Genomic DNA, 17462 nt, shown 5'->3' on the forward strand with positions numbered 1-17462 from the left:
TTAAAACATATTGGGTGATATTGAAGCTTTGTTTATATGGCATATCTCACAATAGAAGACAATAACTTGATTTGGAATTATTCAAGACGCAACTATTTAGAACCGTGATATTGAAAATAACGCATGATTTGATGCGGTAAGGTTCAAAACACATTTTATTCAACAACAATATTAATGCCTGTTCTTATTAAACATGTTACCGATTTAATTACATGTTGAACAATTATTAGTTATGTAATAATATAAGTGTGATGATAGTGCGCAAACATAATGAGCAGCAAAAACCAATCACTAATGAATAATATTGTACAACTTGTAGAGATATTGTGATATAAGTTTTCCATATTTCATCAGTACAATAAATGCAACAACTCAGAGAAGCAGGAAGCTACGAAGCATGAGAAGTACTCACAGTACTCAAACTCCACAACAGCTTCGAATACAATAATTGAATGGAATTGATCAATATTTTTTTAATATTTGATGATCTTACATCACTTATTTATAAATATAAAAAGTTCACACGTTTTTGAGATCTATCCAAAATATTTACATTAGACACATTATGTCAAACAAATTTGCGATTCAGATGGTTATTTTACAATCAAACAAGTCAGAATTATTTATATACAACACATACTTTCCAATAATAAAAAATACAAAATTTGTTCCTGATGAGCTTATTTGAAAATTTACATATAAACAAATGAGTTTACATTATGTTACATTATAATCTAGCCACGTAGTGATCTGAAATTTCAATAAATAGTTATCACAAACAAAATTCATCTAGAACTCCTATCATAATTATTCTTATTTTCAAGTAGAACTATATTAGTCATGAAAGTGTCTAATTGAGGAATGGAAAAATATTTATATTTGAAACCGCGTCTCAATCATATCGTTTATGAGTACAAAAAAATAATACTAATAATAAATATTAATAATAGATCCAAAAAAGGCTTGCAAGATAAATGAATTTATGTAAATTAGCATAAATATGTCATCAAAATCTAATTCTGCTTTTTTATTTCATTAAAAATATTACTCTACCTGTCTTGGCGAAAATGTTAGGAAACTGCTTGGATGTTCAAAATCAAGCTACTTAATTATTTTTGTGCTCCTGAAAAAACAGGAAATAACTCCATTGAATATTTGTAATGGAGATTTTGGACAAACTCTGAGATCACTCAACTTTCATTGTGTACACAAAAGATTGGCCAAATGAGAAATCTTAGTACTTTAGTAGATAGTATAATGAGCAATAAACCTTTCGACACCACCTTGTATTTTCAGGATGATGCCAGAATAAGACATAATAATGTGATTTGTGCGTGTACAATAAAATAGAATGGGGAGTCAGCCGGAATGAGAAATGTGCGGCAACAAATTAGCAAAAATGTGCGTTCCGTTCCAATCAATATTTAATTATGCGTCAAATCCAATTATGTTTAATTATGCGACATTTCAATACCCGACAGATATTCCATTAGAAACTATTTTCACGGAAATTTAAATGTTGGTAACTTAATTGGGAGAGAACCGGACATGGAATAAATTTGAAATAATATTGATTAAAAAAAATTGAAACTAGCAGGTTCACCGTAAGTCGTTGATAGTTTGGACTGATCCGATATGTCAGTCACATCTGAACGTTACACATACAAGAGAACACAAAATGAACCTTTTAATAAAGACAATTCAATTTTTTGTACAATATTTTTTCACGAAAAGAAAATATTCAATGTCCAATTTGGCATTTTTAAAATGTAAAATTCAAAAATTAATATTTCCGAATTAACAATTTCAAAAACTCGCGTTTAAATCAGTGAACTTGCCTTTTTTCGTATACTTTTGAAGCATTAAACTCTTAATAATAATTCAATACGGAAATGGAATGTATTAGTCAGGCCATACCTTGTATTCAAAGTGAATAAGAGTATATTCGTTTTATTGGATAGGATTGAAATAATTTTAATTAGTTACTCAATATTGATCAATCATGGTCAACACATTGTTAAAAAGTTACTTTGAATAACATTATTCTGGATCAATTTAATCCTTAGTTTCTTAGAATGTCAGAAAACATCAAATATCATTTTGTTCAAATTTATTTATGGAGTTATGGCTAGGTAGAGGGTACGTAGGTTCTGGATAAGTAATAATCCCAAGTATAGATTCATCAAGCTTATTAAAATTATTTATAAACATGATTTTTTGTAACATCAATCAATAAGTTTTTCGTTTAAATACCTTACGAAACGATCGTTTTTCGAAACCTTCATTTTATAACTGAAACTTTATCTTTTTTGTTTTGTTTTCAGTTTTATTCTTTATACTTTATTTGTAGAAATAAAACTTATCATTGAAATGAAGTGAATTTGTTGAAGTATTTGTTAAATCATCCATCTGATAACAGATACGATTTATAATGGAATGTAGATAGTTTCGGCCTTCCTCAGCCTTAATGCAAATCAATGCATCAGTTTTTTGTAGTAATAAAGCCAGTGTTCTTCTCATTTATGTCCAGAATTGAACATAGCAAGAGTTAATCTATTTATATAAATCACAGATTGATACTACACTAAATGGATGAGATAAATAATAATCAAAGCTCATATTATACTAATTTGATCATAATCAATACAATAATTATTACATTACTACTCATAAGATTTGTTTCATTACATATATCATAAATATAACTACATAATCTACCAATAATAGAAATGGATAGTTCATCTTCCACTCCACTATCTACTGTAAAAACACTTACATTATCATAGGAGATTTATAGAAATACAAAATATACACAAATGCAGGGGGCTAATGAATATATGTACACTACCTTCATAAATATAAGAAAATAATAAAATAGTTTCTTTATGATAAAACAAACAAAAATATTGTGATTTCCACAAAAAATAAGAAACAGTAAAGAATAATAGATAGTCAAGTCGTCAACATTTGCACAAAATTATAATAATCACTTGGAACTTAAGTGAAATGCTTTGTCAAGAAATGAGCCATGTTATGCAGTTGTCATTATTTAAATGCACACTAGTTGACCGAATGAGGTTAACATTAATGGTAGACATAGGAAGAACCACTTAATGATAGGAGAAGGAAATGCCAATGAGGACAACATGATTCAATCAAGTCACTATGGTATGATTTGAAGTACTCGTGCGTTGTATAATGAAAAATCAGTCTATGCAGGTATTACGTTTGGCCTTTTGGTATGCTGTAAATGGATTTCCATTTAAACCCGCGCTTATTACCTTCTGCTGAGTTCCATTTTCATTGCTGTAACATAAAAAGAAGCTTTATAAACGATATTTGCTTAAAATTACATAAAACAATTTGAGTCGAATAATATGGCTCATACTGCGAGGGTCATGTTTATTAAAAATCCATTCAAAAATCATTAGACACAGACAGGGGGTAGGTAGGGGGGCGATTTTCATAGAGCTGAACAGCTTGGCATCCCCACCAAACGTCATGTGATCCGTGCGGCCAGATCGTCAATTGTTGTTGAGTTATAGGTCTAGTGAAAAAATATTTCTTGAAGAAGAGCTTTACCTGCTGGCAGGTACAAATAAACGACATTTCTGTTTATTAATCTTATTCTGGGAACACTTTCCAATACTTTCACATAATAAAATAGAATTAACTCATCAATGAACACAAATGTTGATTCTGTATAATAGCTACTTTACGGAACAATCTTCCAGGTGACTTTTTAGGAAACTGTCATTGGAACTTCTAACATTACAAGTATACAACAGACATATAAATTTTCACTTAACTATCACTTAACTATCCCTGAATTAATAAACACATAAAATCAAGAATCTATCACTTTGCCAAACATTTCATAAATGAAAGGAAATAATTCTTTCACTTACATTATAAACACCAATATCCACATTCTTCCACTCATGACATTATTACACCAAATGTCAAAATTTGAATACCTGTTTGCTTTTAATTCATGAAGAATCCAATGAAATTCTTTTCGAACAACACATCTTTTTCAACATCATTACCACCGATATTCCACCACACAATCTACGCCCTCTTTTTCATTCCTTACCGCCTACTTCCACCACAAACCAGACAGTTTATAAGTTTTCTGTTTAAGTTTTTTAAAATGGAAATCAGTTTTGGCCCAGAGACAAACTTTATTGTTTGAAACATATCAGCAACTGAATGTGCACACATCCAACTCAAGTCACGCAATGGATATAATATTCACACAAAGGTTCATGCCCATTGCACAACTCTCATTTCATTTAGGTGGCACAGCAAATCCTAAAATCATAATATACAGAGATTTTTACATTTAAAACGGATCATTAAATTTTAAAAGTTTTCGCGTCGTTTTCTTTGGTAGAGTAGCTTGAGCTCAAAAGGCCAGGTTCAACTCATCTCCTTCCTGATGTCCTCTTTTATGTTGCATGCCAACTCTTTTTGATAAGCCAGCAATATAGAGCTGGAGTGAGTTACAATATTTATGTTCCCAGATTGGCATATCTATTAGTATTCGCATTCCATGAAAATTTACAGTACGAAGGCATTGAAGTCTAACATCAGATACTCGAGCAGTTACAAAATTACTAAACATGAAGTTGCAACTAAAAATTCTTTTAAACAGTCAAATATGTTCCAAACCACTTCTGCTGTTAAAATTGTATGTCTAAACCAGTTGGAAATTCAACGTGACCCTCTTATCTGAGTAGCCTAGCTACCTTAAACCACTCTTGAATCTCAATGGGATTTTTCTTTTAAAAATCCAATTTGGCATTTGGAATTGGCACCATGTTATTTTTTTCTTTGAAGATAATACACAGAGCTGCTTGGTCTTGTCTGTTTATAATTTATCAGATTAACAAAGACTTCCATTACTAAGGGATTCAGCGGTTCATATGTAAAGGCCTCTGTATAAAGAAGAGTAAATGCACAAACTCCAAGTCTCATTCATTCTCAGACAGAGAAGAGTATGGCTTAGAACTGACCTTAGGAAACTTAATTTTACATACATTGGGAAGTTGAAACAGGACAATTCATAGAGGTTACGTTCCTGATAATTGCAGGATTAGTTACTTCGATATTGCACAATTTGAAAGGTCTTACCGCGGCTCAGATTTATTGAAAATTATTTCAGTCACAAGTATACAGAAATAAATTTTGTCTAACATAGAAAATATCATCAATAGAAAGCTATCGATTATTATATTACTGTATTATCTATAATGAGAATGCAGTACTATACAATATTATACAGAAAAATTAAAAGTTTTGATACTATTTAATTCAAAAATAGTTATTTTAAACGAAATTCAAAATTTAGAACAATGTTGTAAATGTGCTTTTGTAATTAACACTTTATTCATTTGAAGTTTACATTTGTGAACAAGATAAAAATGAAATACAACATCAATTTGGAACGTTCATCACAAAACTATTTAAATAATTACTAATTCATTAGCATTTGAATAAATACATTATCTCAGTAATTTCCATCTATTTCATCAAAATTCAGGAGAGAAACAGTTTTATGTTGAGCCTTTTGATTTTGCACAATCATTGCCAGTGATTGTAAAACAGTATAACAAAATATGTGTGAATATCTACCGAAGAATCAATAAATTAAAATCATGCTTACCATCAATAATATCAAGCTTCATTCGATTGAGCTCTTTTCTCATTTCCTTGAGAATTTCTTGTTTGAGAGATTCTAGATCGCCAAGACTTGGTTCTCCATTGACTTTTGGTAGAGATTCTTCACTTGAAGATCCTAGTTGTTTCCTGGTCGGTTTGGGAGATGATTCACAGCCATTAGCATTCGCACTCAGTTTAGAATTACCAACTCCTGTCCATAACTTTCCACCACCTGACTCTTGAGAATCCTTAAAGAAAGAAACATAATTGGATTAAACAAAAATATAATTCAGTTTTATTACCGACAATAATTGAAAAAATAATTTCTGAGCGACTTTCTCACTTTCATCACCCACTTATCTTTTGAAACAAATGTATGGAGCATGTCGAAAATTTCATGTTTTCTGCTCGAAATGTATCGACATTGACGGACGCAGCCATAATTATTAAAAAAATAAATATTGGTCGGATAAAAATGATCTAGACACTAATAGAAGGTAGACATTCAAACCGTCATTTTTATATAAAATTCTTATTATTACGACTTCCCATAATTCTGGGAAAGGCCATTAAAAATAATTTTCGCGATGATTCCAATTTCATCAAAAAACTTGATTTCCTTTTAAGCTTTTTAGCTCTACTAAAATATCGGAAAAATATACTACATACAACTCTGTAGTTGAATTGAGAATTTGAAAAAAGTCGCAATTTTACACAATTTGTTAAAATTGCTGTTTGTTAGACAATGTTGTTATTTCTATTGCCGGGTCGACACGACAACGATATTTGCGCGAACAGCAAGGTTTACGCAAATCTGGCTTTGAGGCAAGTTTGCTCAAACCTCTGTTCACACGACACCAACTTTAACACAAACCTGTATTATAAGCTAAACTATAATATTAATTCTATACGAAGTCTTTGAAGTGTTTATAAACTTGAGATGAATAGTAACTCAAGCATCCTCCTCCTCCTCCTCCTTCTCCTCCCCCACCTACTCTTCCATCACCTCCTCATCTACTCCTCCTTCTACCCTACCTACTCCTCCTCCTCCTCACCCTCCTCCTCCTCCTCTCCCCTACTCTTCCTCCTCCTCCTTAACTCCTCCACCTGCTCCTCTTCCTCCTCCTCTTCCAACTATTCCTTCTCCTCCTCAACTACTCCACCTCCTTCTCTTCCACCTCCATCTTCTCATTCTCCTCCTCTTCCTCCTCCTCCTCCACCTACTCCTCCTTCACCTCCTCATCCTTTCCTCCTCCACCACTTACTCCTCCTCCACCTACTCCTCCTTCACCTCCTCATCCTTTCCTCCTCCTTCTCCTCAATAATAATAATCAAGAATACTGCTTATAAAGTGAAGAGCGAATAACTATATCTATTACATTTAAAAAGATAATTATTATCCATTAAAAAAGCTTCATTGTTTTTGAGTATTTTTGAAAATTGACCTCGCACATATTTAATTTGAGGGTGCTGAATCCGAATCAGAAATCGCGAATTCTCTATCTTCATTTTGAAGCGATTTAGGTTTTGATGGATAGATGAGACATAATCGTTTCCTAGAAAAATTGACGCAAACCTAGCTGAGATTGATCGAAGAAAGCACAAACCTTCAAACCTCAGAAATTTACAACGATCTCCTGTCTACACGACGCAAACTTAGCGCAAACCTGGCAGGTTTGCGCTAATATCGTTGTCGTGTAGACCGGGCATATGGATGGAGGGCCCTGTCTAAACTTATTTTATACAAACCATAGTGTGTACCTTTAATGTCACCATTTGAATAGTTGTTGAGGCCAGTTTCACTGTACAGTAGTTGTAGTTTTCCATTGTCCGCTACATAGTACTGAGTAGGAGATTTTGAATTGCTATCTACAGGGTGATTACCAACTGCCTACCAATAATTCAGGGCATTGACATATCATATTTAGTCCAGTCAAGGACCAATGCCCTAGATAGAGTATTGGTAGGCAGTTCCTTCCCACTATTTGAGCCTTTCCTCCGCTCGCGGAGAGTGCAGCCTCGGGATAGAGCTCAGTTGCAAAACAGATCTAATCATCGACAGATCATTGTTTTTCGTTTGGATAGGTCATCCATTATTAGCAACTCCTATTTGTTCAACTTGTTATTTTTGAATAATGACATCGTGGGAAATTCGTTCCATTATTATTGCAAATACATATTCGTTTCGTGTAGTTTATTCATAATTTGTGCTAGTGTAGTGTAATGTATTGAAAAGTGAAGCCAACGCCCTTTATCCATATTGTGAATACCTCAATTAAAATATATCCAGTTAGTTATAACAGCATGAGGACTAAGGAGCCAGTCGAAGATCACTCCACCGCAGCTACAGATTTGTTTTATCCCATCTTTTTCATTGATATTCCTTACTCAATTAACCACCTTTAAAACCTTGTTTGTGTCAAATCGGTATAGTATATCATAAGTGCGAAATAATAGTTTAGATTGGAGTAAGTGATTTTTCTATTCATTTTCCTGAGGAAACAAGCCTAAGGATTCGTATTTTTTGTAGCATTAGTCATTAGGGAACAAATTGTAACATTGATTACGTATGAGAAATGACATCTGTAAAATGGCATCTTTTTATGTACGCGTGGTGAAAAGTTGACCATGCTCCTCTGAAGCATTTCACGTGGTATCGCTCAATGTCTTACGTTTTTATCCCTTTCAAGTCTTCAAGTGTTTTCACGTGTTTTTGGTAGCCCCCAAAAATAGTTACAAGGTGACAGGTCCGGAGATCGAAGAAGCTACTCCACATCTCCAATCAACGAAATGAGACGTCTAGAGGGATCTGGAGGGTGAGGTCGGCACAAGAAATGCCATAGCTTCTCTCTATGAATGACATAATAGGAGCCATACAGTAATAAGTTTGATATTACGTCTTCTGAATTGTGGCGGGGGAAAAAACACGCAGCATTGCTAAATAACGTTCTTAATTGGCAGTTACGTTCTCTAGAAATAGGAAAGGCCAATAATGAAGATTCGGCTAATGGCAAACAAAACAGTAGAACATTCGCCATTGTTACAAAAACATTAATAAAAATAAGAGAAATCACAAATCTTTTTTCACCAAGACAGATTTGGCAGGGTTATCTCTTGCACGAATTAATCATCAACTTCTTACAACGTCTACAGGAGTGTTTGGACAAAACCAGAAGAAGTATTTATTTTACATAAGTTATTTTTTGTTCGTGGACAATTTTTCCTCTCTTATTATCTTAATGGAAACATTAAAAAAACTCACTGGAGGCAAAAAAATTGAGTTTCGTTCAAAAAAGAGTGTGTAACTGCTATTTCAAATTATCCATATTCAAACTGTATAATGCAAAACCTTTACCATACTTCATTGCCCAAACCTGTATAATGTGGATATCATTATCATTATCTATCGATATACAACTTTTAGAAAAGCAAAACAGACACAAAAACTGTTCCTATATAATTTTATACGACATTCCAAATCTAGGAAATTATGTATTTATGTATCTCAAAATTAAAAATCCAAGTACCTTTTTTTAAACTTTTATTTGTGAGTGAATCTAACTTGAAAACTGCATTAATAAGTTGAAACATGTTGTAAATAAAAGTTTTGAAAATAGTACTTGGATTTTTAATTTCCAGATAAATAAGAGTAGCCCTCACCAAAACGTTACCTGGGTTATGTAGGCCTACTGTGTCACATTTTCAAAGTTTTATTATGCGGAATATAGTGATTTTGGTACCTGAGTGGCCGGATCGGGCGAGTCCTTCTTCTCGGCAGCGGCCCGCCGCCTGGCCAGAGTCTTGGCCATCTCGTCCATCATGCTGGCCATGCCGGTCTGGCCACGCCCCAATGTGCCGTAGTTGCTGCCGCTACTGCTTGTGCTCGAGCCACTGTTCTCAGCCGATTGCTGCACACATCAACACACACTCAGCCGATTGCTACACTCTTCACTTTATAACATTCTTAGTTCATGCCACAAATCTGGGCAAGATAAGTTATGAACAGTTTCCTAATACTGCAGTTCATGAGTCGACAATACTGCGGTTGACCAATACATTTCTTACAACTGGTAGTGTGTAAGATGATAAGAAGCTAACTCGCCTGCCATAAAGTTGACCGCGAATTTATCGACAATCTTTATTCCAATTGACTCTACCAAGCTAAACGCACTTTAAGCGCATCACTTCTCGTTTCTACCGAGGTATGATTATGATTTATTGTATAAAATATTATTCAAAAATAGTGGTATGATTCAAACTCTACTTAAACATAGTTAGCAGGATTTCCAATAAAATTCGATATTTCACACAATAGGCTATGTGTGTTCACGACTCCCTACCAATACTCTAGGGCATTCTTCCTGGGTAAAAAAAGATACCTAAATATCATATTTACATTTCCCGGAAGTCTTCAGCTACTCACACAGCGGCCAATTTGCTTTTTTCACATTTTTTTCTAAATAATGGTTGAAATTACGACAATTGAAACTTTGCACAATCATTTATAACAACTAGACAGAGCTACAACAAATTATGATAATTTTTCAAATTCATAAAACATAATGGCGGCTATTCAAAATTTTGTTTCTTAAATAACTCAGAAGCCGATAGTTTTACAAAAATAACTTTTTTAGTAAATTTGATTGCCCATCGATTGGTACCAATTATTTTAAGATTGGACCAATATTGACTGAGATATGGCAGCCTTAGTGATAGGTGACCACTGAAAGTTTGTTGCAGTGCAAACCAAGGCCTTGGTCGCCTGAATGATGCAACAATCTCTATTTGCATTGCATGTTAATAGTAAGCGATTTTAGGTAATTTCAAACAATAAAATAACGTTACATAACCCTCTAAAGGTGGGTCACCAACCACTAAAGCTGCCATATCTCAGTTAATATTGGTCCAATCTTACAAAATCTGGTACCAATCGATGGGCAATTAAATTTACTAAAAAAAGTTATTCCTGTAAAGTTTTTGTAATCCTCCCTACCAATACTTCAGGGCATTGTTCCTGGGTGAAAATCATATCCAAATATTATATTTAAATTGTCCGGAAGTCTTCAGTTACTCACACAGCGGCCATTTTGCTTTTTTCACTTATTATTTTTTCTAAATAATGGTTAAACATACGAAATTGAAACTTTGCACAACTAGACAAAGCTACAAAAAATTATGATCATTTTTCAAATTCCTAAAACAAAATGGCGACCATTTAAAATGTTGTTTCTTGAATAACTTTTTTTTAGTAAATTTAATTACCTATCGATTGGTACCAGATTACGATTGGACCAATACTGGTAGTTCTGTGAACAGTAGACCTCACGCAGTATTCTCATCCACAAGTACCTGATTGAAACTATAGACCTTACGGAAATACAGCAATAGACTGGCTTCACACATCTGTGTAATCACTTGTCAGCTGATTTATGATTAATAATATTCTATAGTCTGATTTTTACTCTAATATTGGCGTATGAAGAAAGCTCCTTTTTCCTTTTATATTATCCATGAAATGCAAAATTTCCAAAAACCTTGTATATACGTCCAAGCATAATTAAAAAATCTGAAAACTTTCCTTGCTCATTGAACTGTAAGCCCCGTTCTTAAACGAGAATAGTTTAGGGGAATAACATAATGATGATTGACGGCAACATATTTGAAACTACGATCAGACTTCTGTATAATATGTGTATATATAATTGTTTTCAGAGAACTTTTTCCTTTGTGTAAATTGTGAAATTCATGATTTTTCAAAAGTCGTAAAAACAGCTGTTCTACAGATGAAATATCTTGACTATGACTGTGTTCTTTTTATAAACTGCTCTACCTACCTACCTCATGCACGAGAAGGAGGTTACAAAGTCCATTCCCCAAGAATTGGGTGGACCCCCCATTAGTTTCCCAGGGAAAAGACTCATGCCAGTTGATAGAGCTGATAAATAACTATACAGGGTATGAATTTGAAAAAAAATCGGTCGAGTCATTTTTGAGAAAATCGTGAAAAACATGGTTTTTTAGTAATTATCCGCCATTTTTCTCAAGAATATTACGGAGCTCCTGCAATTTTCCCAGAAATGAGACTCATGTCAGTTGATAGGGCTTATGAATAGCTATCCATGGTATAAATTTGAAGAAAATCTTTAGAGCCGTTTCCGAGAAAACCGTGAAAAACATGGTTTTTTAGTCATTATCTGCCATTTTTCTCAAGAATATTACGGAGCTCCTGAAATTTTCCCAGAAATAAGACTTATGCCAGTTGATAGGGCTTATAAATAGCTATCGATGGTATAAATTTGAAGAAAATCGTTAGAGCCGTTTTCGAGAAAAACGTGAAAAACATGTTTTTTTTTAGTGATTATCCGCCATTTTTTCCGCCATATTGAATTGAATTTTATTGAATTTCTTATTGTCGGATCCTCATGGTATAAGGACCTTAAGTTTAAAATTTCAAGTCAATCGGTTAATTAGGAATGGAGTTATCGTGTTCACAGACATACACACACACACACACACACACACACACACACACACACACACACACACACACACACACACACACACACACAGACCAACACCCAAAAATCATGTTTTTGGACTCAGGGGGCCTTGAAACGTATAGAAAACTTGAAATCAGGGTACCTTATTTTTTTTGGAAAGCAATACTTTCCTTACCTATGGTAATAGGGCAAGGAAAGTAAAAAGGAACATACCTGTCAAATTTCATGAAAATCTATTACCGCGTTTCGCCGTAAATGCGCAACATATAAACATTCGAACATTAAGAGGAATACCAAACAGTCGACTTGAATCTTAGACCTCACTTCGCTCGGTCAATCAACTGAGATATGGCAGCCTTAGTGATAAGTGACCACTGAACATTTGTTGCAGTGCAAACAAAGACATTCTGATAGTGTCACCTCAATGATGCAACAATCTCTATTTGCATTGCATGTTAATAGTAAGCGATTTTACGTCATTTCAAACAATAGAATAACGTTACATAACCGTCTAAAGGTGGGTCACCAACCACTAAAGCTGCCATAACTCAGTTAATATTGGTCCAATCTTTCAAAATCTGGTATCAATCGATAGGCAATTGAATTTACTAAAAAAAGTTATTCTTGTAAAGTTTTGAAAAACCATTGGTTTCTGAGTTATTTAAGAAACAAAATTTTAAATAGCCGCCATTTTGTTTAATAAATTTGAAAAATTATCATATTTTTGTAGCTTTGTCTAGTTGTTAAAAATGATTGTGCAAAGTTTCAATTTCGTATGTTCTACCATTATTAAAAAAAAGTGAAAAAAGCAAAATGGCCGCTGTGTGAGTAACTGAAGACTTTAATTAATTAGGATATAATTTAAATATGATATTTATATATGTTTTTACCCAGGAACAACGCCCTAGAGTATTGGTAGGGAGTTCGTTAATACCCTGTAGAAAGTATTGGATGAATCAAGACGAGTCTTACCACCGAATGTTCATTTTGCCTTTCTATAATACATGAAGAAGTTAACTACCTACTTCAAGATGTCTAATTGAAATTGCTGTTTCTTATTTCTTTCAAAATACTAAAACTAATGATTCTAAAGTTGCCTACCCTTTCTCAAAAATACCTATTTTGAGAATAGTCCAGTCACCATGTGCTTTTTGCGGAAAAACTAAGAAATAAAAAATACTATAAAAAAAAGTTTATTTTGGTCTCGTCAGTTCCTTTTTTAGTTTTCTGCAATTTCCGCCAAATCCAACGTCAGTCCGAAAACATTGTTTAATTTCAAATAATTGAGCTCTGAATCAACTCTCTATCCTCAATAGGAACTAAGTTCAGTTTATTTTCAAGAACCAGTCGAATTTAATGAATTTACGGAATATACTATTCAATAAATATGGTTTACAAACTGAAACCTCTCCGAAAATATGTACTTGTTTTTGAAATCTGTATTTCAGTTCCCATTAGAAGTTGAATTAGAGCAAATTTTCTTCAATATTTTATACTCTAAAAAAACGAACATATCTTTTTTTGACTGAATTAAATTATTAAATAAGAGAGAAAATTACATAAAATTAAAAGAAATTTCTACGGTTTTTTGGTCAAGGTCATCTTTTTAAATAAAAGTTATCTGATTACTTATACCTCAATATAATTTGCATGACCTTGATTTACATGGGTAGAACCTTGATATCAAATATGTAGGTTCCAGTATGTGTACATAAATGTTCTAGATGACAGTTTTTATTCATTTAGAGGCTAGGGATTTATTTTTGTATCTTCTAAGCTTAGTGACCAATTAATTAATAGTATCTGTATGCTATAAACTTTAATTCATTTTTTATTTGGTCATTTTATTGTGTAGTGAATGTGAATTAGTTTATTATGTATTTTTCTCATAAGACATATATAGCGAAGCAGTGATGTGTGATTTCATAACCTAATAATACTTTGGAGAAAATTGACTTTTTATCAGAATTTGGGAGAGAAATGGTACAGGCTCAGCCTAGTTTTTTGTCCATGGTCATGATTATAATTATAGTGTTCTGTACCATGATTATAATTATAGTGTTCTGTGCCATGAAAAATAATTAAATATTTTTTGTAAAATGATTTTGGGGTTAAAGAAACAAGACGGATCCACCGAAAACAATGGATGGACAGGTAACATGGTTCTAGTGATCCTTTAGTGGTCGCCAATTGTTATTGAATTTCGACTTTTTCGTATTCAGATTGTTAAGGTATCCACTCCGAGGAACATTTTCGTGAACCAGTCTGGTTACTTCAGCTGTAGTGATAAGGCAATTAGAGCTGTAAACCAGTGGTAGCATCCACTGATTGGATGAACTCACACATTATTATCGATGATGAGTACAAATTTAGTCAAACGTACGTGGTGTGTGAAGCCCACATCGATTTTTGGACGTCATTTGTTTGCCGTCCTTATAAATTTAACGAGAATGAATGGAACTTGACAAACACATGATACACATCATGTTTGATACACATCATGTTTGATACACATCATTTCTGTCAAGTTGTGTTCAATCTAATAGCATTTAAAAGGACGCCAGAAAATCGTACGTTCAATAAGTATAGAATTTTATTGACCGAGCAAAGTGAGGTCTAAGATTCAAGTCGACGGTTTGGCATTTCTGTTAATGTTTAAATGTTTGAATGTTTAAATGTTTATATATGTTGTGCATTTACGGCGAAACGCGGTAATAGATTTTCATGAAATTTGACAGGTATGTTCCTTTTTTAATTGCGCGTCGACGTATGTACAAGGTTTTTTGGAAATTTTGCATTTCAAGGATAATATAAAAGGAACAAGGAACCTCCTTCATACGTCAATATAAGAGTAAAAATCAGACTATAGAATATTATTAATCATAAATCAGCTGACAAGTGATTACACAGATGTGTGAAGCCAGTCTATTGCTGTATTTCCGTAAGGTCTATAGTTTCAATCAGGTACTTGTGGATGAGAATACTGTGTGAGGTCTACTGTTCACAGAACTACTAGTGTAACTCAAGTTGGTCTGTATACAGCTTGTGAGCGAGTTGAGTTTCATCAATTCAATCATTGGGAATAATGCAATTACAAGTACTGGATCACTGAATTACATTCAATAATTATTGTAGAAAATACAACAGTTGTAAGGAGCAAAGTTATAGATAAGTTGCTACCAGCTACCAACTAGAATTGTCTTCAAGAAACTACACCACTAATAAAAGTAATGAAGCGGAATCAGAAGACAATGAAGTAGGCCTATTCTAGTCGATAGTTAGAGGATGAACCGTTTTGGAAGAAAAGACCAGTGTACATGTAACGCGGCTCCGTCTTGTTTCTTTTACCCTGATTTTGCTATTATTTCTGAATGCATTGTATGGCAATATTATTGTCTATATAGTAAGTATTACAGTTCATGAAAAGTAAATAAATATGAATTTGAAAGTTCGAAAATTATTCACAGTTGTTTGTACATAGTGGCTGGATAGAAGTGATACCTTTGATTTCTTGAGGCGGGCATTCTGCAGTTGTGCAGCGAGGGAGCCCATCGCATCGGGGCCATCCGAACTGGACGAGCGAGACATGTTGGGCATTGGAGGGGGCGGCGGAGGGGGAGCACCGCCCCCAGTGGCAGGAGGGGCCCAGGTGGGAGGGGAGGGAGGACAGGGCGGTGCAGCCGGGGGCATGGCGGGGGGAGGCGGCGCCAGGCTCATGGGGGGCGGCTGAGGAGCGGGGGGCGCCGACGAGGTGCGGTGGTGGCCAGGGGGAGTGGGGGGCACTGGCACTGATCCACTCCCTGGCGAGGATGCGCTCGGACTGCTGATCACTGAAAAATAACCAATCAGTTTGAAAAGCATTAAATTGGTTCAATAATAAGTAATTTTTAAAAAATGCGACTATAGGAAAATTTTCGCAATTCTAACTATTGTCATAGAAATAAAATGGAATTTATTTTCCAAAAAAACGTTCAATTCGATTTCTTTATTCCAATATAAAACACTGTACAAAATAAAATAGAATAATCATGGAATAATTATTTGCCCGCATGGACTGCTGATCCGTGCGCGGGGAAAGAGTACCCAATCTATACAGGTAACAATGGTGTAAAAACTACAATCAATAACTTAAGCTTAGATGAGAAAGAAAATATTATATTAATTCATGTTTAGCCTATAAAAAATATGTTAAATAGTCAGACTATATCAACAACGATTTACATAGCACAAACTATAAATGGTTCAAAAAGTAGGTTATGTTTCATACACTTGAATTCAGGTAGAATTTTCAGTCAAAATATTTAAAAACAGAAAAGTTCTCATTTAGATTGTTTACAAACCAAATTGAATAACAAAATAACATTCACTAATCAATTAAAACTGTAAAATAATGATTAACTTTGAATATTATGATATAGGCCTACTCTAATTTAGAGTGATAAACCATGTCATGTCAACAAATCAGATTATTTTGATAGAGTCTATTAAAATTTCTAGATAATATTTCTTGCGAGATACGGTAAGCTTTTTGAATGATTACACAGATGACCTCCCACACAGGCACACGCATCTTCTGTTATCGACAGACGACGAAATCTGTTCTTCCAAGGATGAATTATCCTTTTAATGTCCTTCATCGAGTTTTTCCAGGGATGAGACCTAGTGCAATCGAATCTTTATATTATAAACCTACTATGTTCTGAATTTCGTGAGAATCCTTAGAGCCGTTTTCGAGATCCGGTGAAATACAAACATATAAACATCTAAACATCCAAACATATAAACAGAAATTGCTCGTTTAATAGTATAGGATTTTTCCCGATGTTAAACCTTGGACAAACCGCTGTTGTTGGCTAGAGAAAGTGCTAGTTATGGAAACCAATGCGATTTGTCTACGTCACGCGGCACGATCGTTAGTTTTAACAATTCAACCATAGCTTGAAAATTGTGGCATCACCTTCGTCGACCCACGTGAGAAGTCGTCAATTTGCACCAGTGTGCGCAAGGCTGTATGTTGTAATTTGTTGAACTTGAGAGTTGAGAGTAAATGGCATTTCTTTTTCCAAAAATAGTAGGTTAGGTTAAGTTAGGTTAGGTTTGATAGATGGAGAGGAGGCTGCGGAGGCGTTGGAAGCGATGAAGCGTGGTAAGGCAGTGGTAGTGGATGATATACCAATAGAAGCCTGGAGAAGTTTGGGAGGAGAAGGAGTTTAGTTATTGTGGGACCTCATGGCGAAGATGTGAGAGCAGGAGGAAATGCCGGATGAATGGCGCAGCAGCATATTGGTCCCTATCTTT

The 17462-nt window shown here is 34.1% G+C and overlaps 1 protein-coding gene across 9 annotated transcripts in view; it reads right to left on the bottom strand.

Moving 5' to 3' along the window:
• Positions 1-1591: 1591 nt before the first annotated feature.
• The window catches only part of LOC111053962 (protein enabled), an 84456-nt gene continuing 68585 nt past the window's right edge, over positions 1592-17462 (bottom strand). For all 9 annotated transcript variants that reach the window (XM_039424150.1, XM_039424147.1, XM_039424149.1 and 6 more), the window contains 4 exons: positions 15666-15994; positions 9405-9572; positions 5669-5912; positions 1592-3306 (listed from right to left, as the gene is read on the bottom strand). In XM_039424150.1, the coding sequence (XP_039280084.1) occupies positions 3278-3306; positions 5669-5912; positions 9405-9572; positions 15666-15994 (770 nt within the window). In that variant the 3' untranslated portion in view covers positions 1592-3277. The remainder of the gene's footprint in view (positions 3307-5668; positions 5913-9404; positions 9573-15665; positions 15995-17462) is intronic.

This window comes from Nilaparvata lugens, chromosome 3, assembly GCF_014356525.2.
Source record: "Nilaparvata lugens isolate BPH chromosome 3, ASM1435652v1, whole genome shotgun sequence".
NCBI classification, from domain to species: Eukaryota; Metazoa; Arthropoda; class Insecta; order Hemiptera; family Delphacidae; genus Nilaparvata; species Nilaparvata lugens.